This window comes from Talpa europaea (genome assembly GCF_964194135.1).
Source record: "Talpa europaea genome assembly, chromosome: 3".
In the NCBI taxonomy this organism is placed as follows: Eukaryota; Metazoa; Chordata; class Mammalia; order Eulipotyphla; family Talpidae; genus Talpa; species Talpa europaea.
In genome coordinates, this window is record NC_140069.1 from 14,517,656 (window position 1) to 14,543,319 (window position 25,664).

The following is a 25,664-nucleotide window of genomic DNA, read 5'->3' on the forward strand; positions in this document are numbered from 1 at the left end:
CAACCTCTTTTCATTATTTGACTTCAGAATGTATTTCACTCTCTGTTCCTTACCAGATTGTTCTTCCCTTTTCAGTCTTTTTGTTCTCCTATATGTATTTGTTTTTTGTTACACTTGATATTTGCTCAGGCTTCCAGAAATCCTCTCCATATTTTTATTGGTGATTGCATTGAATCTTTAGGTATATTTCAGAAGAGCTGTTAATTTATAATATTGATATTTTTACCTGCAAGATGGTATGACTTTCCATTTAATTCGATATATTAAAATGTTTTCTTGTAGAGTTTTAATGTGTTCTTCACATAGGTTCATAGCATATTCTGTTAAAATTATACATAGACATATTATCTTTTAGATGCTATAATGGATGACACTTCTGTTTAAACTTCCATGCCTGTAAATTACAGAATTATGGGATTTTTGTCTAACTGAATTAGATATTTAATCATATCTATATATGAAAATAATGGAAGAAAATTCATTTTTGACAAGCTGAGATTGTGGTTGGTGGAACTTTAGTTCCAGATGGAGATTTTATGGCTGGAAGAGATCTTAATATCCTTTATTCCTATCCAATGTGTTCAGACTATTCTCAGAACATTAGGGCTCACTTTTCCATAGGAAAAAAAGCTATGGATTTGAAAATAGAGAAATGAAATCTTGTTTCTAAGTGTATAGACCGAAGTTCTGCTTTCTGTTGGTATCATTAGCACATACAGTAACCATCACAGATTTGCCGTCATAATAATTGTCACCAGTGATCAAACCAATAACTCACACTTGTTACACTTTATCTGCCTGACGATCTGGGAAGTGTTTGGCATGCTTCGCTCCATTTACTTCTTACCACAAACTCAAGTTACTTTTATTAATTTTCTTCTTTATAGATGAAGAGACTGTGGCACAAGAAAGTGCCTCAGGCTGCCCTGGGTACCTAGCAAGCAGGTGATGGAGCCAGGTTGCTCAATCTGAGTCTGACTGTATCTCCAACTTTCATGCTGCCCAGTGTCAGCCCTCCCTGGGGACACACCCCACTCCCCAACCCCAGTGTCTTTGCCTTTTGTGTCCTGCAGTGTTATCGGACTCGCCCTGGATCAACACCTCTGAATCCTGCAAAGGCAGATGCTTTGAACTTCAAGAGCTCGGACCCCCTGACTGTCGGTGTGACAACCTGTGTAAGAGCTACAGCAGTTGCTGCCATGACTTCGATGAGCTTTGTTTGAAGACAGGTAAGTAACTGTCACGTCCTCTCTAGTCTCGATGACTTAAAGACACCCCCACACTCCTCTATTCCTTCCCAGCTGTGCTGCACCCTGGCACTGCTACCTTCTTTGTCCAAACCAAACTGTGGGTTTTGGTTGCGTTTCTTGAATGATTATTGGTTGGATGATGAGAACTCCCTGTTTGACGATTGTTTGCGAACAAGCAATAGATTCTCTGCAGCAGCTGTCATTTGTTGGTTTGGGAAGGATACACGGTGAGGCTTTTTCATCTTTATCATTTTTGACCCTTGCAATCAGTTCCCACCTTCACTGCTGGGGGCACGTAGGGTTTTTTTTTCTTTTTTTTCTTTTTTTTTTGGTGCTTGCTGCCCAGTTTCTAGCTTTTGTTTTATATCATTTTATCCTAGAGTGATAGCCTGCCCTGATGTCATTCCCAGTTCTCAGTGTGAGGGGGAATTTGTTATGGAACTCTATTTAGGGTCACATGTTCTGGTGATTCTAAAATGTCCCACTGCAGTCTTCCTGGCCTTCCTTTACATTTCTTTTACACTGGACTGGTCTGTAGAATGTACAGGCTTGTAATGAATGTGCCTGGTGAAGAAGAAGCACCATGAGGGTGTTTGCCTTTCCACCCATTCCTCTTCTAGAGCCCAGCACTGCAGATAAGTAAGTGCAGAGTCTCTCTGCCCTGCTTTTGGGCAATGTCAGAGTCCAGTTTGGAGAAAGGTGACAAGTTCCCCCGCTCTTAAGAGCAGTAGACATGGATATTCCACAACTCTCTGAACATCTTGTTACTTGTTTTTGGACTTTCACGGTTAGGTGATACTTTCAAAAATCTAACTCATACTATTATTGTTATTAGTCTAATCTTTCTAATGGTATCATTACAAACAGAGACATTATTCTCCTTTATTAAAGTAATTGTCTTGATTGAGATGAAAGCTGACATCAGCTCCCTTATTAGGTTTGATGTGTTTGTCCCCTGCTCACCCCCTGCCAAATAAGAAGAGTTTTCTTAAGCTGTTTTTTGTACAATGTTTTTTCCAAACATCTGGCCTTTTTTTGTTGTTACTTTCCTTTGGAACATCTCCCAGGTTCCTTAGTAATGGGTCTGCAAATTTAAATGCTGAGAGTCTTGTAAACTGAATATATAGACAGAACAGATGTTCCAGAAGACTTCTTGGGTCCTAAAATATTATTTCAAAGCAACAGTCTGTGTTTGCTTGGTGCTGAGCAACCAACTAATGTTTTGCGTTTCCTCTCTACCTTGAATATCTTGTCCCAGATGTGTCATCTCAGCCCTCTGGATCCCTGGGCTTTGAGCTCCTTGTAATGGTCAGTGGATTGACTCTTGCTTCATTCTCTCTGAGTGTAGCTCATGCCTTTCTTCTTAGATTTAACAAATAAATATCATAGTATTTTAAAAGTAGTTTATTTCCCTGTGTACAATGGTAACATATACCAAGTGTGGAAAAAGCAAATATCAAATAATAAAAAACTAAAGAAGAAAACAAGTTTCTGAGAATCTGCTGTATTGATACACTTATTAGAGATAAGCACAATCAATATTTGAGTGTAAACTCTGATCACTTTCTCTCTGTTTGTGTTTGTTTACTATGTCTCTGTATATACATTTGTACAAGTGTGTATACAGTTGCTGTGTGAGGGTGTATATGTAGTTACAAATTTTATGTATGTCATTCTTTTGAATGACTGCATAGTATTCCATTTAACAGGTGCAAACTAATTCATTGAGTAATTGACATGTATATTTCAGCCAATTTCTTGTTATTACAAATAGTGTGTTAGTGAATACTATTCATACATAGTCATAATTTTGTTTCTTTTCCTTAAGACAAATTTCTAAGAGGGGGATATCAACTTCATAATATATATGCATTTAAAAAAATTTAGATACATGTTACAAATTTATACACTGAAATGCTGATATTTCCTTCAAAGGGCAGACAAAACTTTGACCACTTCTTTTTCACCATTAGATATTTTCATTGAACAAATGAATTAAAATGAAGTTTCTCAATAAAGCAATCCTGAATTCTTAGAGTCATTTTATTTTCATGGTATTTTTCAATCAGATTTGACAAGTATTCATGGAATACCCTGCATGTGCCGGGAGCAATGGCAGTCCTGGGAGAATAATGGTGAAAAAAGAAATGTGATTTTTTTCTGCCTTAGAGTTTATCATCTTGTGAATGAAAAAGTCAGACAAAATTACAACACTCTCGTTAAAATGAAAATATTCCTTTTCTGAATACCTTTTTGGTAAAGGTGAGCCCTGAGCTCAGTCAAATGTGCTCAAGAAGAAATCTGTAACCCACTTACTGGCCTCCTTGAAAGTAGGAACACTGACCTAAGCTTTAGGTAGTGCCACATTTTGGTCAATGGTTGAAACTGCAAGTGTGTTTAATATCCCTTTATCCACCTATCAATTTAGGACTTTAACCTCCCGGTGCATCTTCTAGCTGGTAGAGGCCATTGAGTTGCATTATCCTTTGTATTTAAATCAAAGTGATTAAAGTTAAGTAAAGCTGCTTTGGAGAACAAGAGCTCAGCTACTGTGATTAAGCACACAATAGTAAACACCCTATCACACACCTTAGATACAATTTTTACTGGGTCTGTTTGATCTGTTCGCCCAATGTTAAAGAGTCCATTTTCCTGCAGCACTGTATTTGCTTTTGACTTTGTATGTACTCTGATTTGAAAAATTGGAAATTCCTTCTCTTTGTAAGTCCTCCAAATATCGTGGTCTCAGGCCAACTCTAATTTCACAAGCAGATTAAATAATGTGGGATTTTAGCTCTTTTTATTGGCAATCCTTGTAAGTGATCATGGCCTCTTTCATTTGGCTCATGTGAAGCAATGACAGTGTTTTATTGTGCTGATTTCAGCTGGTGGCTGGGAGTGCACCAAGGACAGATGTGGAGAAGTAAGAAATGAAGACCATGCTTGTCAGTGCTCGGAGGACTGCTTGGCCAGGGGAGACTGCTGCACTAATTACCAAGTGGTTTGCAAAGGTATGTGTTTCCTTGGACTTGCCTGAGCTTTAAAAGGATAAAAACTGGAGATTCTCCAAGTGACCTTGGAGGTTGTGGGTGTAACACCTTGGCATGTGTTTGGGAGGAAGGAAGGAGTTGAACTTCTCATGCGTCCATCTTTGTTTCGTTCCTCTGCATTTCCCTGACTGAAATAATGAGGACACAACGCTCCATTCCCTAATTAGGTAGACTCATACTAATGAAGATATTTCAAAACTTCGTGTCTTGGTCTTAGGACAGATTTTTCTAGAAGCATAGTTTGAGATAGGAATTTTTAACATGATATTTGTTTTAGGATGTGCTGTAGGGAAACCATGTAAGGGAACTAGGCAAGTGGGAGTAGGGAAAGGCAAGCAAGGGTGTTGTCTCGGATGAAATCTTACGTAGCTGGCTCTGGAAATCATACCCCAGAGTTCTTACCCTTGAGGTCAGGATGTACCCAGAGAATTTAAACTAAGCTGACGTGCTGGGCTATGGATGGGGGTACAAGCTGGTACAGAGGAGCAGGGTACCAGCAGCTCCAACCAACACCCCAAAGCCACATATGCACAGGTACTGACTTTGTCTGGTTGGTGCTGGGATTCCCCGGTGAGTAACAGTCACTAGTCATATCGCCAACAACATGGAAGATGCAGTGTCTGTCTTTAAAGGGCTCAAGTTGTTGTGGTTCTCACTTGTAGAAGTTGCTCTGGATAGGATGTAAAATAATGGTACCTCATAACAATAAATAAATATTAAAAAAGAAGTTAATGGAAAGATCCAAGAATATAGAAAGTTTGTAAGTCACTTTTTAATGTCTACATTTAGTCCTTCTTCCTATCTCTGACCCAGAGCATTTATGAAAAGTTTCTATTAATAGATTTCAGAGAAATAGGTGAAGTGTTTGGTTGTGACAAGAGGGTATTACTTTAATCCTTAGTTTGAATAATTTGTCCTAACCAAAAAACATTGTAATTGTTGAAAAAGTATGTAATTGATTAAGAATATATTTTCTTTTACCTTTTATTAACACATGTAATAATGATACCAATAAGCCATCCAGACTCTTAGGAGAAAAAAAAATAAAAAGTCTGAGGTAGCACTGGCAGTTTAATCATTAAGCTTTGGCCTTTGCTGGTTTAAAATTCTAGTTGTACATTTGTGGAGCCCACATGTATGCCTGGGTGATGCCAGTGTAGAAAACTTCCCCCTTTAAAGAAGTATGGTACTGGGGCCTCCCTGGTGGCACAAGGGGTTAAGATGCAGCACTATGAAGCAATCTGCAGCTACTGCAGCACAAGTTCTATCCCGGGCCAAGGAGGTGACCCATATGGTGCAGCAGACCTCTCCTGTCTTGCTCCCCTCAGCAATATATTTCAGTCAATCTGCCTGTTCCGCTCCCCACTCTGTCTCTGGTGAATCCTCTCACCCCTTGCACCTCTGGCCTGTACCCCAGTTCTTGTATGCATAAATAAATAAATATTTTTAAAAATAAATAAAAAAAAAGAAGCATGGTTGTCAGTAAAATTCTTATTTTTTTGATAACATAGTCTCTTTATTTTCTATGCGAGAAAATATTAAATAATATTTAGACATTAATCACATTGATTTTTTCAGTCTAGTGATGTTGTCTTTTTGAACTATTTTTAAGTTTTAATTGCAACAGGAGATGCTCCTGTTTACTTTAAAATTGACAGACAAAAAGACCTGTCAGTAAAATTCTTATTGACCAGGGAGAGTTCCAATACTTTTTACATGGAAGCAATTTTTCCAAAGTGCTGGTCACACATTTTACTTATTTTCAAGAAACGTGACTTTTCTTTGTCTTGGGATAATAGGACACAAATGTTTTTTTGATAATTTTTATTTTCTCCAAAGGAAGCATCAATTAAAAAAAATATATATCTGAGCTCTTCTCTGGCCTATGTTCATGAGAGGAGTCTCTCAGAAGAGACATAAGTTTCTGCTCTCAGATCTGGTGGAATATAGAGGTGAAAGAGAGCATTGGCTTTGGTCCCAAAATTCAAGGGCTGTACAGAGACCTACTGGAAAATAACCTCTCTATTGCACTCTCTCCATCTGTCATCTCTGAGTGTGATCAGCCTTCCCCCCAGCTAAAGAGAAACTAAACTGCTTTCTATGGCTCTGAGATGTTTAGTGGTGAAAAAAAGAATGTTCCATCTAATGACCCAACAGTTTATTTCTGGAGGGAAATAAACATGAAATTTTGTTCACTGATGCCACTGATGTTTTTATCACCAGACCATTAAAGTAGGAAGGGGTTATTAAATATCAAATATTAATTTTTTATAATAGTTGCTGCTATAAGCATGCAGCTTTTTTTTAAAGTTTTATTTATTATACAAAAACTGGGGTACAGTCAGAGGGAGGGCGAGAGAATTTAGCAGAGAGAGAACGGGGAGCAGAACAGGCAGATGGACCGAAAGCACTGCTGAGGGGAGCAGCAGGCGAGACAGGAGAAGTCTGCTGCACCATGTTGGATTCTCACCCGCCGGCCGCGATCGAACCTGCATCGCAGAGGCTGTGGACAGCTTCATAGCGCAGTGCTCAATCCACTGTGCCACCGGGGAGGCCCCTAAATATTAAATTTTTAATAAACACTGGGGTTATTAGATCTTAACCTTCCCATCACATATGGGTGTTCTTTAGTTAGCCAAGCCAGACCCTAGACTTCATTTCAGAATTTCTTTTTAGATGATGTCCAATCAACAATTATCAGGCAGGACACAGATTCTGAAATTATAGTCTTCAAAGCTCTGGTCTGGATGGTGTCTATAATTAGATTTACCAACCCACTTACTCATTTTTTTGTTTTAGGAGAATCACATTGGGTAGATGATGACTGTGAGGAAATTAAGGCGCCAGAATGCCCCGCAGGGTAAGTGTATTATGTGAATAGTATGGAGTTTTACACATTAGATAATGAAATATCATAAGAAAAGGGTGGGTAAATGGCTAAAAAATGTAAAACTAAAATTCTCTTATACAGGCAAACTTATCAGTATGGATGAACAGCTTTCCAGTTGAATGCTAGACCATTTTAAACTATGGAAAATCTCTATTTTAAACTCTGCAAAATCAGAGATGGACTGCCCCTTCTAATTCACTTTTGCTGAAGATTTTACAAAGTGTAAAGAGACTAAAGTCACTAGAGAAGGAAATACATTTCTGGTAGACTCTTTTTAGTTTTTTCCTGGAGTGCTCCTTTGCCTCCCAATCCCCCTTTTTAGCGGGGAGTTAGAGAACTCAAAAATATCATCCAAGATGATAACTCCTACCACATGCTGCAGAAACTTGACAAACCACTGGAGCAGCGCTTTGCTGGCGTGCAGCCAAATTAGAGTGACATCCCACAGCTTGAGTGCGACCAGCTTAAGGCACTTGCTGCACCTTCCAGGAAACTGTTGAAAATTCATAGGTCTTTCAATGTTTGCAGAAAGTAAATGTTCAACAAATGTATTTTCATTAATGTGTTTGTTCAAGTATGTGCTTGTAGGCAATGCAGCTTGGGTCATGAGTTCCAAGTATTTAGATATGGACTTTCTCATTGTCTCCTTTTTAACTTTAATGAACCCTTTGAAGCTTTTTGGATTTTTTAAATGGGATGGCAATAGTTGTTGACCCTTTAAGATGTGTTCATTTATTTTCTGGAAATAAGAGTTCTGTGTTATTCTATCTATCTATCTGGACTATACCATTAAAGGATAATCATAAGAGTAGTAATGATGACATTGGACTTATATATTTTTGTTCTAGTGCTTTATATATGTGACTCATTTAAAATATACCTTATTTACTGTGACTTGAAACAAACTGAAGCCTATACTTGCTGGTTTTTCTTGAAAATATTAGAAACGGTTTTGTACATATTTTAGCATTTTCAAGTGATTGTAAATTGTGTCTTTAAAATATACTAGAACTGAGCCTCCTTGGTGGTGCAAGGGTTAAAGTCTCAGTGCTATCAAGCTATTACCAGCCACTAACCAACATGATGCACTGAAGAACTCTCCTGTTTCACCTGCTGCTCCCCTCAGCAGTGTATTCAGTAGATCTGTCTGTTCTGTTCCCCATTCTGTCTCTGGTGAATCCTCTCACACCTCTGGCCTACACCCCAGTTCATGTATGCAAAATAAATAAAAGTAAGTCTTAAAAAAGAAAATATAATAGAACCTGTGGTATCAGATCTTACCTTAGACAGTCTAGTTCTTCAATAATTTTCATTATTTTTGAAATTATTTTAAATTTAAGCCTACATGAAATAAATTTTTTTAAAGATTTATTTATTTATTTATACAAGAACCAGGGCACAGGCCAGATGTGCGGGAGGGTGAGAGGATTCACCAGAGACAGAGCTGGGAACAGAACGGGCAGACCGACGAAATATGCTGCTGAGGGGAGCAGCGGGCGGCAGGAGAGACGGTCTGTCGCGCCAGTGGTACCCTCACCAGCTGGCAGGGATTGAACCGGCGCTGCAGAGTCTGTGGACAGCTTCACAGCACGATGCTCAACTGCCTGCACCACCAGGGGAGGCCCTACATCAAAAATTTTAATATGTATTTAGTTCTAGTGACAGGAGTTCTATTGCTATTTTTTATTTTCATTTACTCATGCATTCATTTATTCATGTATTTGATAAACATTTACTAAGTCCTATTATTACTCAAAATAGAAAAATAAGACACAAACTGTACTTTTATTAAACATGTACTTTTATTGTAACATATTACAGAACACTAAATATAACATAACATATATATGAATGCTAAAAGAATTATCACCTTTAAGAAGTTAACATTATAGAAGAGGAAACTTCAGTCTGGATTTTAAAGACTTAATAGGAGTTTTCCAAATGAGATCGTAAATATACTAGGCAATATAACCTTTTGTTCAAAACCTTGTTTGCAACACCAGGATTAAGGAAACATGTTAAGTGAAATCTGAAGTCTGTTTTTTTTTTTTTTTTAATGACCCTGATTATTTAACTCTTGACTTCACTTGACACAAATGTTATGTGGCCAGAAACCTAGACTTGTACAGGTACCCTGACCTGGGATTTATTGTGGAAATTCTTGGACCCAGTTATTTGAGAATGAGTAAGCACACTTAATAGAAATAATGGCAGTCATTTTTCTAAAGCTTGATGTGTTACTCTCTAAGGTTTGTCCGCCCTCCATTAATCATCTTCTCTGTGGATGGTTTCCGTGCATCATACATGAAGAAAGGCAGCAAGGTCATGCCTAACATTGAAAAACTAAGTAAGTCACTTTCTGTATCTCATCTATAATGCACAGTCTGCCCGGTAACCGTGCATTGCAGGCTTAGAGATTTAGGACTACAATGCTTTCAACATATTTTATTATTTGAAATACCAAAAATGAAGGTAATGTGTTTGATAGTTTATGAAGTGGGTTTCCAAACATGCAATGATCCCATTGTTTTCAAGTTGTAATGCCTGACTTCTGTCCTTAGGATCCTGCGGCACACACTCTCCCTACATGAGGCCTGTGTACCCGACAAAAACTTTCCCGAACTTATACACCTTGGCCACTGTAAGTGTTTTTTTTCCCAAATGATGTAGATTCCAAGGATTGATTTCATCCTGATACTACTTGAAAGGGAGATTTTAAAATACAGTCCTTGCTGTAAAAAAAAAAAAAAACTTTCTGTTTTCATCTTACCTGTTTTAGTTGCTCAGAGTAAATACCTTTCACAACTTTGAGGGTGTTTGAGCTTCATTGCAACTTTAAAGCAAACTTTCTTCAGGAGGAGTTCTGTCTGTGCACGTGCACTGAGTCTCTCTCCAATACCAACAGCTCTATTCTTTATTTTCTGAAACTTAAGTAAAAATGTTGAATTTGGGATGGCTATGTTATAATTTTTAGGTACTCCTAATATTACCCAGCTTTCTTCTTTAAAAACATAATTCGTTTATTTATCAGACTATTAATTTTTCAGGGGTATAAAAAGAGAATGTAGGAAATTGAAAAGTATATTTAGAAATAAAGCATCTTTGGAAGCACATAAGCAAATGTCAAACTAAAGGTTATTTTATTGTAATAAAAATTATTGCCACCTTTTATTAAATTGCAGTAGTTAAAAAGCCTAGTAACTAAATTTCTTATAATCATCCTAAGTTTCCCAAATGGCTTTTAATTAGTCCATAGAAAATATTCATATTTATTAGCAAGATACGTGTAAAAGTTACATATATCATACATATTTGGAAATTAAATATTACTGTAAGACCTGCAAGAAGATTTATTATGAAACTAATATAGGTGAGTTATTATATTGGTATTTTTAACAAGAAATTTAATTTTACTAAAGGGATTGTATCCAGAATCCCATGGAATTGTTGGTAATTCAATGTATGACCCTGTATTTGATGCTACTTTCCATCTTCGAGGACGAGAGAAATTTAATCACAGATGGTGGGGAGGTCAGCCGGTAAGTTTTGCATTTTGTGTGTGTGTGTGTGTGTGCATTGAAACATTTCTCATCCCCACGTTACCTGCAAAAAAAAGATGCTTATAGTTTCCTCCTGTTTGCTAATGTTTCTGTCTTTTGATGTTATGTGTTTGTGCACACGTAAAATATGTCTGCATATTGGCTTGTCAGAAAAGTCATGATGTATTTTTATATAGAAAAAAGAATAAATACACCATGACTTTTCTGCATATATGCACACTGTGTTTGTGTGTCAGTGAGGATAAAAGTATGAGTTAATAAGTATCTTGATTTGAGCAGAAGTGGTGAAAATTGTGAGGAGTGAATTTTAGAAACATTTTGAAGAAGGAATATCAAAGATATGCTAGATTTGAAAAAAGAAGTGAATGATTTCCTCAAGTGTTGACCATCCAAAATTTTGGCACAATTTCCATATGAATAGAAGCAGGGAAATTTGTTGGAGGAAAAAGAATTCAATAAAAATTCATGAATTCTTTTGTTTAATCTGTTTTTTAAAAAACTTAGAAATTATATATCACTAGAAATCTACCTTAATTCTGGAGTAGCACATTAATACTTTGAAAGAAGTCTTCTGTTTACTTCAAATCAAAAGGTTGGGTCAAAACAAAGATGTAGGTGGATTTCTACATGATGTATTTATTCCCCGTGACTGTGTATGGCTAGGCAACTTGCTTTGGCAACACAAGCAAAGTAACAATCTCCATCTCTGGCTGAATGTGCCAAGCTGAACTAAGTGCATCCAGCCCCATGGAGCAGGATCAGAATCCCCGCAGCAATATTTTTGAGTACAAGCCCTCAAATGGAAACTTGCAGAAGAAAAATAACACATGGTTCTATCTTATGTCAACTTTGCTTGGGGACCACATCTCCCTAGATGCCGGGTTAGGAAAGAAGAGGGCAGGGAACTTCTGTGCAACGCGTGGAGAGGGCATTGTCCATGCACACCTACCCTTAAACACTTCTTGTAGAAGTGTTTGCTGGGATCTGTTGGAATAATAAAGGCAATAAAGGAAGAAAAGAAGAGGAATTTTTCTTAAGGTATTGTTCTTGGAGAAAAGGTCTTTGTGATCAAAATACTTCTGCATAATAGATTCTGCATAATAGATTCATCATTATGCCAGGTTACATATGAGCCTTTCTTGAAAAACTATGGAAGACTTTCTGTATGTTTGTGGACGTGTTTCTTTATCATAGAGGTTCCGATCTGCCCTTGATGTAGGACTGGACTCCCGGAAGTCTATGATGACCTTGGTTGTGAGCATAATGAAATTTGTTTACGGGGTAGATTTCACATACAGAGTTTAGGATAGAGGAGCATTTTTTATCTACAAGAAATGATTGAAATTAGAGCTCTATCAAGTTATTGCCTGTTGGTCTTTTATGTTAATTTTGTCATGAGGGTAAACTCGCCCGAAGAACCACAAAGGATTTAGAGATAAATAGTAATTTTATCAAATTGGATCGCTGTACACCAAGTGTTGACAGTAGGTTTTCTCTGGGTTGGCATGACTCAGGAGATGAGTCAACATAGTGATTAACTTTTCCAGAGCAGAGAGAAGGCCATTAACCTGTGCCATTAACCTGCTCAGTGAAGTTTCTGTTTCAACTTTGTTTGCCTGTTTCCTCGGGCAACTCTCAAAGTTGACACGTTTGACCAAGTTTACTACTTTGGTACTGCTGACCAAGATTTGCAAAGAAACCAATTTGTGTTTCTATCTTCTTGAACAATAATCTGCCATAGGAGTTCCAGGGCACAGGTAGCTTTAATTTCAAAACAGATTTTATTGAAGTTTGGCATATAGGAAGAAAGAAACTACAGTGTAAGAGTCATAAGAAACTATAAATACTAATAAATATTCTTCAAGCGGAGGCTTGCACATTTCACAGAGTCACCCATGAAAAATAATTGGGGTAGAGAAAATATTTATAAAATCTGAAACAGGTAATTAGGTAATTAAATTAAACTCAACATATTTACTGAGTGATTAAACCACAAAAGACATTTGACTAAATAATATAGGGGCCTGATTGAATGATGAGTAAGGACCCCTCTTACCCTCGTTTAATCTAGTGGATGGGATGAAGCGTTTGTACAGTGTCCATCTGAAAATTTGAATCTCACTTTCAACCTTCCAAAAATAATTTCTCCAGCTAACTTCAGACTTTTAAAAACTCAGTCATTTCAGTAAAGTTGAGCCTGCTCAACTTCATTTGTTAATCTTCAGTGTTTTGAAAAGTCATTTACCGTATGACCCTTCATTTCTCATATGTATTTTAGTGGGGTTCCTTTTGTTGCTGTTGTTTTAAAATTGCATTTCTTTTTTTTTGCTCATTAGAAAAAAATGTTCCATACTCCTGATGGAGTTCCTTAATTGTGTGTGTTTCTTTGAAAATGCTCTCTGCTGTCATTCTGCAATTTCCCATACTAAGAGAGCTTAATGGTTCTCTTTCTATCTGGACTCAGCAAGGTAGAGAATGCATGGTATACAGGGGGCCCAATAAAATGAAGATTTGAAGAGCAAGTTCCACACCCCACCCTGAAGGAAGTCGTCTAAAGCCAAAGTTTCAAAGGGAAGTGTCTCTAAAAGGAGTGGATGCAGACTTAGCCTTCCAAGTTCCTTGACCTAGCTGCTTTCTGCCGGTACTGGAGATGCAGAGTTGGTACCAAGACCATCCGAAGGATGACTGTAGTGTAAAAATGCAAGAAAAATGGCATGTTCCAAAGAGAGGGCAAAGAGAAGAGCTGTGGTAGAACAGGAGTGAACCCTCCAGGCCCAAGAGATAAAGATGAGCTTGGGGGTTGCTCGAGTCACCCCTTACCTCTGTCTGCCTATTTCGTTACCCAGCTGGGAAAGGATTTGCCTTCATTTTAGGAAAATTTTACTTTTTCTTTATTCTGTTGTTTCTTTTTCATAATTGAGATATTTCTGTATTTTCCTCTCTCTCTCTCTCTCTCTCTCTCTCTCTCTCTCTCTCTCTCCCCCTCTCTTTCTCTCTCTCTCTCTCCCTCCTGTATCTTAATTTCTTAGGATATTCTCAGCTCACTTGACCCCTTTGCTACTAAACTCTTACCTTCTATTTCAAGTTCACTTGAAAGTATCTGTCCCAGGTAGCCTTCCCTTAGCTCCCCAGTTCTGGCTAAGCTCAGGGACCCAACTTTGGCTTTTCAAATTCTTTCTTTTTTTTTTTTTTTAAAGATTTTACTTATTCATATTATTTCTATCCTGAATTTGGCCATGTCCTTTTAAAATGACTTATTCACATGTCTGCTTTAGACTGTGGTCACCATGGCGGGTAGGAGTGCAATAGAACTTGATTTATCTCTTTATGCTCAGGGCCTAACCCACATCCGGACTCACTGAGGTGTCTCCCAACTAGGCTTTGGATCCAACTGTTGGGCATCCCCATCTGAGACATGTTGGCTCCTGTATTACATCACTGTGATTCTTCTGACCCTAACTTCCTGGAAAGAACCACACTGTCCTATTCTGATGCATGTCCTGACCCCAACATCTTTCGTTTATCCTGACTCTGGAACCTCAGTGACCCACCTATTCTTGTGATAGGGCCCAACCACCCCTCTGGTCTCCCAGAATTCTGTTTATCTTAGCTCTGTGCTTTTGAATGAAAAGGAGTAACTTCCCTGTAAAGAACAGACAGACAGACAGTAGTTCTATCTGCTGCAAAAAATATCTTGCTCTGAGGACACCAGTATGGAACATAGTGCCTCTCAATCAAGCAGAACAGTGAAAATATAGTGGGATTAAAGGCAGGAAGTCCAACTTCAGTGTCTTGTCAGCTTTTTTCCCCTTCTGGCTGTGTTGTTTTTACCAATCTCTGAGGAAATTTATATTACATTCAAATTCAGAGAAATCATAATTTTCATTTCTCTGAATTAACAAGGAACTAGGAACTTTGGTCTTTCTCTCCCTCTTTTTTTTTCTTTTTTAATAACCCCAGAGGCTTGTTTTCACTTTTCTTTTTTTGGACCAACATTTTAGTGCCTTTTTTCTTTGCAGTTATAATGTAAACATATGACCTGCAAAAGAACATTTATAGCTGCTTATGATCCTGATGTAACCTAAGAGCTGTTTCATACCATTTGTTAAACTTGGCAGATTGGCTTCATTACTGCTAGGATTTTTTGTTATTTTGACTTAAGATTTTTCAATGTTTTTAAATTTCAAGTATTCTTTCCTATTTGTTTCATTTCTCTTGTTTTCTGACTATGTTCCTAATTTTCTTTTAGAAAATATGATCAACATGACTTTTTAAATTGTCTTCATAGTTCCCATTACTTCTTTATATTGTTTAATTTTTTTCTGATCACAAGCATGCTCACTGTCACTGTAGAAATTTGGGGAAGTAAAGTGTAAGGAAGAAATAGATGACCCTGGTTTCTCCATGGGGGTAATGTCAGCCCACTCACTTCTTCTTCAGCCCACAACTTCTCTTCTCCCAGCGTTTTCTTTTCCCACCACTGCAAGTCTTTCTGGAGATGTGTTCCTTTGAGCATTCCTGAGCTAGAAATCACTCAGAGGGCTTCCTGCTGCCCAGAAAAAGCCCACATCAGCATGTATTCCTCAGTAGAATTTTTGAAAGTGTGGGGGTCATCACTGAACAGAGTATATTTTTTAAAAAATTCTTTAAAAAACTCCAAATTGAGCTTCTGCTTCCTCTCTGCAACATATTACCCAGCATGACTTCCTCGGAGGTAGCCAGTCATTGGATTTTGTAGGACTTGAATACACTAAGTGTGTCTGGCTATGAATACACTAAGTGTCTTTTATATTAACATGAGTGTGGAAACTGATCACTAATATAAGAAAGTGGTATCTCCCAGACCAAGTGCGTTTTTTTTTTAAGGATTTATTTATTTATGCATACAAGAGCTGGGGTGTAGGTCAGAGGTGCAGGGGGGTGGGGTGGGGGGCGCAGGTGGGGGTGAGAGGATTCATCAGAGATAAAGTGAGGGAGAGAGGAGCAGAACAGGCAGATGGACTGGAATACACTGGTGAGGGGAGCAGCGGGTGAGACAAGAGAGGTCTGCTGCTCCATTTGGGTCAGCTCCCTGACCTGGGCTCGAATTCATGCTGCAGTGGCTGCTGATAGCTTCATAATGCTAAGACTGAACCCCTTGTGCAACCAAGGAGGCCCCCAAATGCGGCTTTGAGCCACACGTGGGATGTCCAGCACTCTGAATGCCTCCTCTGGCTAGTGCTTGCTGGATAGCAAGAATGAAGGATGCCCCAGGGCATTTTTGAGTCCTGCTGTCCCAGGGACATCTGCACATACCAGAGCGTGTCTATAAAGCAGAAGGATACAGTGGACCAAACACTGGAAGCAATCTGAGGGGCTTATCTTTCTGATCCATCCCAATGAGAGGAGTATATCATCATCCCAGGTCTCTGACATCTACTGGCAGCTCTGTTCTCCCCAGATCTCAGAGGGCCTCTGTCTTGTGATGTCAGGGACCTGGGAAACTCGCGGAGGTCTTCCAGACCAGATGTCTCAGATTCTTCCAAACCCATGTCCAAGTTCCTGGGTGCCCCACACCTCCGAATTTCCCCTTTCCTCAAAAAACAAAGGTTCTCAAAGGAGAGAGTAAGACGTTCTCAAAGAGTGGATACATTGAAAGAAGAGAAGGGACTGGCTGAGTTCTTAGTGTGTGTTTACTTTGGTCTCTGGACAGATAAGCCTCCTTTCTTCCTGCTGGTCTGTTAAAGTGAGGGTTTTTCCTCTCAAACTTCTGTTCAATGAGACAGTGGTCATCCCAAGGTGCTTTTAGTGTTCCTAGAACAACTGGATTATATTTCCATTAATTTGCATAATTGAGATGAAAACTGATGGAGCGTGTATCACATGCGAAGACACTGTTTTAATGACTTTAAATGTATTAACATATGAAAGCTTCAAAGTAACCCTATGTAATAGGTGCTGTTATCTACATTTTCTTTTTTCTTTTTTCTTTTATTTTATATAATTCTTGCATCATTTTTCATTTTTGCACAATGTATGCATTTTCATTTGTTGTCTACATTTTAAAGTAAGTGGAAAGAGAGGTGAACTTGCTGACTTGTAAGTGACAGAGACAAGGTGCAGAATCCAGCAATCTGGTCACAGAACTCAGGTTCTTAACTGCTGTATCTTCTTCCTCCCACTACACAAGCTGGAAAGAATATTCAAAAAGCCTTAGAGAAAGAATATTTAAAAAGCCTTAGAGAAGTGCTCGATTCACTAACTTATCTCAGGGATTTATTCTTAAAACTCCCTTTACTAGAAATCTAAGTAAAAGAGGCAAAGGAAAATTCAGAATAAAAAATGAACCATTTCCCTTTGTCATTCACCTAGATTAAAACAAAACAAGGGCCTCCCCAGTGGCGCAGCGGTTGAGCGCTGGGTTGCGAAGCTGCCCGCGGCCTCTGCGGCGCCGGTTCGATCCCCGGCTGCTCCCCGGCCACAGGAGGAGGGTCCCACATGGCGCGCAGACCTCTCCTGCCGCCCGCTGCTCCCCTCAGCAGTGTACTTCGGTCCTTCTGCCTGCTCTGCCTCCTGCTCTGGCTCTGGTGAATTCTCTCACCCTCCCAAGCTTCTGACTGTACCCAGTGCATGTATAAGCAAACAAACAAACAAATAAATTAATTAATTAAAAAAAAAACATGCCTCTAAAAAAAAAAAAACAAAAACAAAACAAAACAAGACTCTGGCTTGCATCCCTTGCCAACTAGGGGTTCTCTTATGGAACTTTCAATAGTAAAAGAAATGTGTGGTTCACTCCTGGTCTGGTTTTTTTTTTGTTTTTTAAAGATTTATTTATTGATTGATACAAGCACTGGGTTCAGTCAGAAGTGCGGGAGGGTGAGAGAATTCACCAGAGCGGGAAACAGAACAGGCAGACCGACAAAATACACTGCTGAGGGGAGCAGTGGGCGGCAGGAGAGGCCTGTGCACCATGTGGGACCCGCGCCCTGCGGCTGGGGATCAAACCAGCGCTGCAGAGTCTGTGGGCAGCTTCGCAACCCAGAGCTCAACCGCTGCGCCACTGGGGAGGCCCTCACTCCTGGTCTTTTGATGAAATTTTGCTATCTCAGTGAAAGGTTTAGAACAATGATCAGAAAAGGCAGGTATAAAGGCAGACTTTTAAGATGAAATAAAAGTTTTCAAAATGCCACTAGCATCCTAGCAGAGCTTTTGAGAGCTTTTACAGAGAACATATCGAATAACATTTATGGAAATAATGATTCTGACTTCCAGATGTGAAAAAAAGTGGTTGTAAATAATGTGAAGTTTATGGTGGGGTATGGGCAAAGTGTGAGATATCTGATCTATTTTTAAACCTTTTTCTTCTTTGATCAAAACTCAGAATATAACCTAAGCCTCTTATGTTTTCCTCATTAGCTATGGATTACAGCAACCAAACAAGGGGTAAAAGCAGGAACATTCTTCTGGTCTGTGTAAGTTACCATTATTTTGTCAATGTTTATAAAATTATGATTATGATTCAGTTGATGAAGCATTAATTCAATTCCATTTCATCCAGTGAAATGTGAAAGCATTAACACTTTTGAATTCAATTAACAATTGAATTTTGATGATTCAATTGAAATTCTATGTATTTTTTTAGAGGTTCTCTCCCTATCCCTCCTTACACCTCCAGCCCCTACCTGCTCTTTCTCTTCAATCTTTTTTTTTCTTCTTTTCTTAACAGCATGTAAGTAAGATATCTTCTTCTAGTCATCCTTTATATTTTTTCTATCCCTATATAGGTATTTGATAACTTGCCACTTAAGTATTATATGTTTTTCTTAGAATACTTATTGTTGTGGTTTGTTTATCATCTTCTAGAAATAGATTATAACCCACTATATTTATTTTGGTTCACAGCTTAAAAAATCTCGTATGGCTTCAGTAGTTGATATAGTGGTCTAGAATTTGGAGGTTGCACACACTCTTCTTTTTCATTGAACTCCAAAATTTCCCGGGACTTAAAATAGTATATACATGAGTTGATTTTTAATGATGTACATCTGCAATGACACATTATTTTAAGACAGTATCACTTCAATAAATAAAAAGATAACATAAAAAGACTACTTCTTTTCCTCAAAGAGGTAACACGGAGTTTGATAGTTACTATTCATAAAACAGACTTAAGATGAACTTTAACTAATGAAAATATCAACATGTTGATTATTTTTAAAGCTCCTTAGTAAGAAAAGGAATCTGTTTCAACTTTCATGGGGATTTTGTTGCCACCGAGATGTTCTTTCCATTTTTAACCACGTAAAGCTGTTTCCATATTTGCCTCTTATGCCTTAACAAAAATTTGCCTATTCTATAGCAGTAGTTTGCTGAGAGCAATCACAGGTTCAAATGAATCCAAAACGTTACTGTCTATAGTCCCCAAATCAGGAATAAGTCCTCTTTTTCAGATTTGAGGGACTTGATTGAATTTGGGTAGGATACTAAGAGTGTCCCTTTGATAGTCTTTCTCCCCTTTTCTTGAAAGAAATATTTTGATTTGAGAAATAGGAGTAGGTGCATTCGAAATGACACTGTGTAATGTAAATGGAGTGTTGATTTACCAATGTAGTTTTAGGCATTGCATTTTTTTAACCCTTGACTGTCATAGATTATTGAAGTCATTTCTTCTGCTCTGCAACATATTTGCCTGGCAGAATGGAGAGACAACAACATAATTAATACTTAGTCCCCACCCTCACCCCCAAAACTGCTGCAAAGTCTCATTGAAAAGGCCCAGTGTTCTGGTTTTGAATGGCAATTTTCTCCACCCATTTAAGCCACTTATAAGAAGGTGGCTTTTGTTTGCTACAAAGATGACTGTGGTCTTGTTTTGCTGCTCCAGCTATTCTCTTATATCTTCATATCCTGAAAAAGTGACTTGGATTTATTTTTCTTTCTTCAGAAAATTATAACTTGGCCATGCTTCTAATTATTTAATGGAAATCAAGGAATTCACACATATTACATTCTGAAATATTTAATACTTAAAACCAGATTCAAGCCATAGATTTAGGCTTTGAAGGACATCTTCAAACATGATTTTGTGCTGCATTCTATAGAATAATTCTTGTTTTTAAAATGACAGTATTTTGTTCCAAAATTATCCTCAGCGGAAGCTCTATTACATTCTTTTTTGTCCATTCATGTTCAAATACTATTTACAACAGTATTTGGATGAGCTCTAATCTCAACTCTCATCACTCTGCTATGTATTAGATTGCTTAGTTTGGACAAGACATTTAATATCACAATAAATGACAGGGAATGATAGTACCTTCACTATAGGGTGTAGTGAAGATAGAATGAGTTGACTTATTAAAAGCATTTATAAGGGTACTTAAAACATAGAGAACAAGCAGTAAATAATATTTGTTTTTAAATTCACATTCTGTCACATTGACTGGACAATGGCTGTGTAAGTCTTAAGATAATTTTGTTCCCCTTTAAATTTATTCCCATTTACCACTAAATACCTTTTCCTTCCTTAGTTTTCCATGCTCCCTTCTCCCCTGACCTTGACTACTGTACAGTCTCATGACAAATTCTGCACCAGTTATATACCAGAATAGCTTGGATCCCAGTTCCCTTTCTGCTGCTCAGATTTGTTCGTGCTGTCTATTTGCATAGCTTTTAAATAATAATGGCTAAGGGACATGTCCTTTTGATCTCTGAGGTTATTTCAGAAAGATAATCTAAACCACCTAGAAAATGGAGAGACCCTTCCAGCTCCATCCATGTTGCTGCAAATTGCATGAGTTTATCTTTTTTGATTGCTGAATAATATTCCATTGTATATATCTACCACATCTTCTTGATCCAGTCATCTATTTTTGGGCATTTGGGTTGTTTCCATAGCTTAACTATTGTAAATAGTGCTGCTATAAACACACAGGTGCAGGTGCCCTTTTGAATTAATGATTCTGTGTCCTTTGGGTAAATACCTAGGAGTGGAATTGTTGAATCATATGGAAGCTATGAGGAATCTCCACACAGCTTTCCATTGTGGTTGGACCAGTTCACACGCCCACCAGCAGTGCAGGAGAGTTCCTTTTTCTCCACATCCTTGCTAACATTTGTTGTTGCTAGTTTTTTTAATACGTGCCATTCTCACTGGTGTAAGATGGTATCTCATTGTAATTTTGATTTGCATTTCTCTGATTACAAGGGATGCTGAACATTTTTTCATATGCCTGCTGGCCGTTCGCATTTCCTCTTTGGAGAAGTTCCTTTTTAGCTCTTCTGCCCATTTTTTGACTGGATTAAGGGATCATGCTCAGTGAAATAAGCCAGAAAGAAAAAGAAAAATACTGGATGGTCTCACTCATAGCAGGAATTTAAAAAACCTAAATAAGGGACCAGGAAAAAGACTAATTATAATAAATTATAATTATTATATAATTATAATTATATAATAAATCAACAAGTAACTATAAACCAGAGACACACTATGAGGTGGGGTAGGAGGGATTACAGTCAAAATAAGGGGGGTGGGAATTGTATGGGGACTATAACCAAGATGAAAATGGTTACATTGTGCAAAAATGAAAAATGATGTAAAAAATATATAAAATTAAATTAAATTAAAAAAAGAAGTAGCAAAAGTGGGGAAAAAAATGGAGAGCCCACTTTGTCCAAATCCTTATTCTTAAGATCAGAATACCCAGGCTTTAGAGAAGTTAGACGTTGCCTAAAGTCACCCTGACACCACCAAATTTCTCTTTCAATCATCCCACCACACATACGCTCAGCCCCTGTTTGGAAAACCAGAATTGCCTGTTACCTTTCCAAGCTGATAATGATGACTCTTCTGTAATAGTCTTTTTTTGGTAGGAGTTTCCTGTGTCTTTATATTTGCACAAATATTTTGAACATAATATGCTTTTAACAAATACTACATGAATGCATGTTTCACTTCTATAGATCTGTGAATGCATACATTGTAATAAAAGCTAGCATCTTAAAAAAAATCTTTCTGTGTCCCAGACACTATACTAAATGACTTACATGAATTACTTCTTCAAATCCTTACAACAACTTTATGAGATAAATGCTATTATTATTCTCATTTATAGAAGCACCAAAAAGTTCATTGAGTGCCTTGCCAGAGTCTCATCACTAATATGTGCTTGAGTCAGTATGCAAACTCTTGGCATTCTGGCTTCAGAGGTGAATCTTTAATCCCTGTGCCCTATTCATTATTTTCAATCTCACACCCCTCCAGAGAAAGTGATAAAGGGTAGGTGTTCTGAGACCAACACAAATTCGATAGCTGATATTTTTCCACTGGCATCAATTGAGTCCATCAGAGTCCAGTTTGTGATTTAACAGAGATTATAGAAAATACAGCAGCCTTTAAGTAGATAGTGAAGCAGATGAAAAGGCTACATACAGCATTTCTTGTTTGTTTGTTTTTTTAAGTTAGGAAAGAATTCAAGATATGTAGTTATTTTGTTCGGATACAGGGGATTTCTAAGGTGATTAAGTGATTAACCTGGCTTTGCTATGCCTATTTCTAATTCAGTTATACAATATAATAAACAGGATCACATTTACTCAATAGCTCTGCAGTTTGTTTAAAGTAGAACTCATTTTATGTTCAACATGATTTTCCAGGCCGGTAGGATAATTTTAGAGAGGGGTTAGAAGAATGACAAATCCCCAATCTATCAATGAAGACTGGAATTGATGAGGATGATGGTGTGGGCTGCTAGGGGAGTCTGCTTGATGAGAATGCCTGCCGATTCCTATGTTCTACCAATACTTGGATAATTGATTCTCCTCTTAGCTCTCTCTTGCTCTTGCCCATGAAAAATAAAAGTTTAAATGGTTCACCCAATATTCCATGATACATTTTTAACAGAGTTTATCAAGCAGTTTTAAGTTCATAGCAACATTGAGTAGTAGGTCTAGAGATTTCTTACATACCACTTATCCCAAAGTATGTATAGTCTCCCCCATTATCAATGTCCTCCACCTGAGTGTTAGATTTATTCCAATTGATGGACCTACATGGACAGATCGTTACCACTCAGACACCATAGTATATATTAGGCTTGGCTCTTGAGTACAATAATTTTTACTACCCAAGTTAAACTTGGACTTTAGTTTGGATTCATCATAAAAATTCTCTAATACCCAGTGTTAGATGGAAGAGCAGAAAAATATGCATGTTCCTTGTTAGGAAAAAATAAACAAATTTCACCATATGTAAAAACACCACTTAGTTTGTGAGCATCTTAATGTTCCTCATTCTAGGATACAATACTATCATGTGAGCTGATAACTCTTGAAGTGAATGCCAGGTTTGGGGTAATTATATTTCAACTGAGGAATGAGACTTAAACACAAAAATCATTGTGGATGAAGATTATACCCTTTTTGTCAGTCTCATAGTTATATGTGCCTGTTCTTGATAGATTTTTATAGAGCTTGAAGAGAATTTCAAAAATACCTTTCCTAACCGTTATTTGATAGAGAAGGCACTTAAAGTTTCAAATTAAATAATGTTTCTTTCTAAAGTCACATAGCTCTTTAGGGATAGAATGATGACTAATTATGATCGTTAATAAAAATGTTTTTTTGGTACTTACTATGTGCTAGGCATTACACATGTGCTTTCCCTGTCTTGTTTCAAATTTGCAACAAGTTGTCCAGTGTATTTTGCTATTATCTTAGTTTTACTAATGGGTAAACTGAGGCTGAGAGAGATCAAAGAAATCTAGAGGTCAAGAAAGGTCACACCATAAACAAAAGGCAGTTACAAGTCCTGGTCTTTCTGTGGCCACAATTAGTGCTGCTACCCACTAAAAGGGAATGATTCAGAAACCAGGGTCTTTTCTGCCTGTAACTGTCTCTGATCAGCAGGGCAAGTTTCTCATTTGACTGTGCATCAGAGTTTCCAATCTCATCCCCTGTGGCAGAGGTTGAGCAATGTAATATTTTGCAAATGGAAATGGGAGTTTAAACACTAATTCAAAAGAGGACCTTTTACTACAACGAAGTGAAAACAGATGGTGGTAAATAGAGAGCGCTTGGCCTGGGTGCAAGAGCAAGCATTCATTAGACTGGAGTTTGTGGAAATGCAACCTAAAATCTTGCTTTGCTTGTGATTACCCTACAGGGTCATCCCTCATGAGAGAAGGATATTAACCATATTGCAGTGGCTCACTCTGCCAGACAACGAAAGGTATTTGTTTCCCTCTCCCTGATGTTCCTCTTTCTTCGGTACATTTCCATCTTTGGGTAGAATTGGGTGAAAAACTTGATGGACTGTGAAATAGAAGAACAGCCAAGTTGTGGTATTATTACAAGTTTTATGGTTCTTAGACTTAAGTGTTACTTCCTTAAGGAGGATACAAAGGATGTAGGTTATTGGGGACCATTTAGTAACATGGATTACTACAGCTATTAACCTTGGACACTGCACCAGAGTTTAAGGCTCTGATGAATGACCCAGTAGCATCCCAGGGATTGGGGAAGCATTAAGACTGACTTCACTTTAATGGAGTTGTTTTTTCAAGCTGCAGATTACTTGGCTTTTGTGAATTGTCACTGGACTCTATTATCTTGAGCCTCAATGACCTTGAGTACATGTTTTCCTTTGCGACTTTGATTCCTGAAGATGGCAGTAGGCCATTACCACAGTGGGGGTGATGTAGAGGGTGGTGAATGGTAGAAGAAATAAGAAGCAAAAGAAAGACATTTTCCTTGGTAAGACTAACAGCGTTGGGGAGATTAGCTTACTTTGAGAGGATTTTTAAAAAAATGTATAGGGGATATTTGATATACTTTGTTATATGTGGTTGGTGGGAGATTCTGAACCTTTCCATTTTCCCATAGGCCTTCGGTCTATGCGTTCTACTCCGAGCAACCTGATTTCTCTGGACACAAATATGGCCCTTTTGGCCCTGAGGTTAGTAGCCTCTCACCTGTCCGAGGACAACCTATGTCCTTGAGCTACATGATCTACTGACTTAATTTCAGAGTTTGGACAAAGTCTGTTGGGGTGTTTCTATCTGCAGGGTTTATACAAAGCCAAAGAATTATATGACTAACATTTTAAAAAATTGTGAACATTTTCTCTTACAGGAATTTTATTTCAGATTGATTTGATACTCAATTACATTCTAAACTTGCTGTTAATGGGAGGGGTATAACCCAGCCATGTGGGTATAGCTGTTGTAAAGTGAAGGATCAGGAAGAGTTGCATTTGCCATCACTGAGATGAGTGTGGAAAGGACTCTGGGAATGAAATTTGCAATACAAAACATTGCAATCAAATTTCGCCTCTCTTAAAATGATTATGAAGTTCAGAGAGGGTAGGGCAGCTAAGTATCTCTAATAGCCTTAGCTCGCAGGAGCAATCAATCTGCATATGTTGTAGCATTAGACATTTTCTTTTTTGATAAATTTACCTTTGGTATATACCTATGAAAGCATCACTACGATCAAGAACATAAACGCATCAATCACCGCCTGAAATGAAACAAACTTTTAACTGAGAGAAATATGCTGTTGAATGAATCTGTTTAGAAGGACACCCTTTTATCAAAAACTCAGGAATCTTTGGAGAAGACAATCTGTTTGTAAGGTATTTTCTCACAGAACTTCAAATTTAAGAGGTGGGAAATGGATGGGGATGTTTCATTGTGTTCTTTTATCTGGAGATGGAAATCTTCCTAGTATTTTAGCATAGATTGTTTAAAAATGTGATGAAATTTGCAAATCTAAACATTTCACAGTTTTGATAATTTCCCACTGTCCTTTTTTTTTTTGGAGTGGTCTCCATCACATAGAAGTTTTTATTACTTAATATAACTTGATTTTATTTCAAAAACTCTTTATTAATGGATATGACCTCCTCTTTTGCTAATAGCCTATTATGGCACTG

At 37.8% G+C, this 25,664-nt stretch overlaps 1 protein-coding gene across 1 annotated transcript in view; it reads left to right on the plus strand.

Annotated features, from left to right (window-relative positions):
• Nucleotides 1-25,664, plus strand: part of ENPP2 (ectonucleotide pyrophosphatase/phosphodiesterase 2) — a gene marked incomplete at both ends in the record, with an annotated part of 105,654 nt that overhangs the window by 37,415 nt on the left and 42,575 nt on the right. Inside the window, 9 exon segments of the mRNA XM_084230315.1 lie at nt 1,074-1,229; nt 4,136-4,261; nt 7,100-7,160; nt 9,440-9,537; nt 9,752-9,831; nt 10,610-10,729; nt 18,149-18,204; nt 23,895-23,960; nt 24,614-24,686. Coding sequence (XP_084086441.1) covers nt 1,074-1,229; nt 4,136-4,261; nt 7,100-7,160; nt 9,440-9,537; nt 9,752-9,831; nt 10,610-10,729; nt 18,149-18,204; nt 23,895-23,960; nt 24,614-24,686 — 836 coding nt within the window.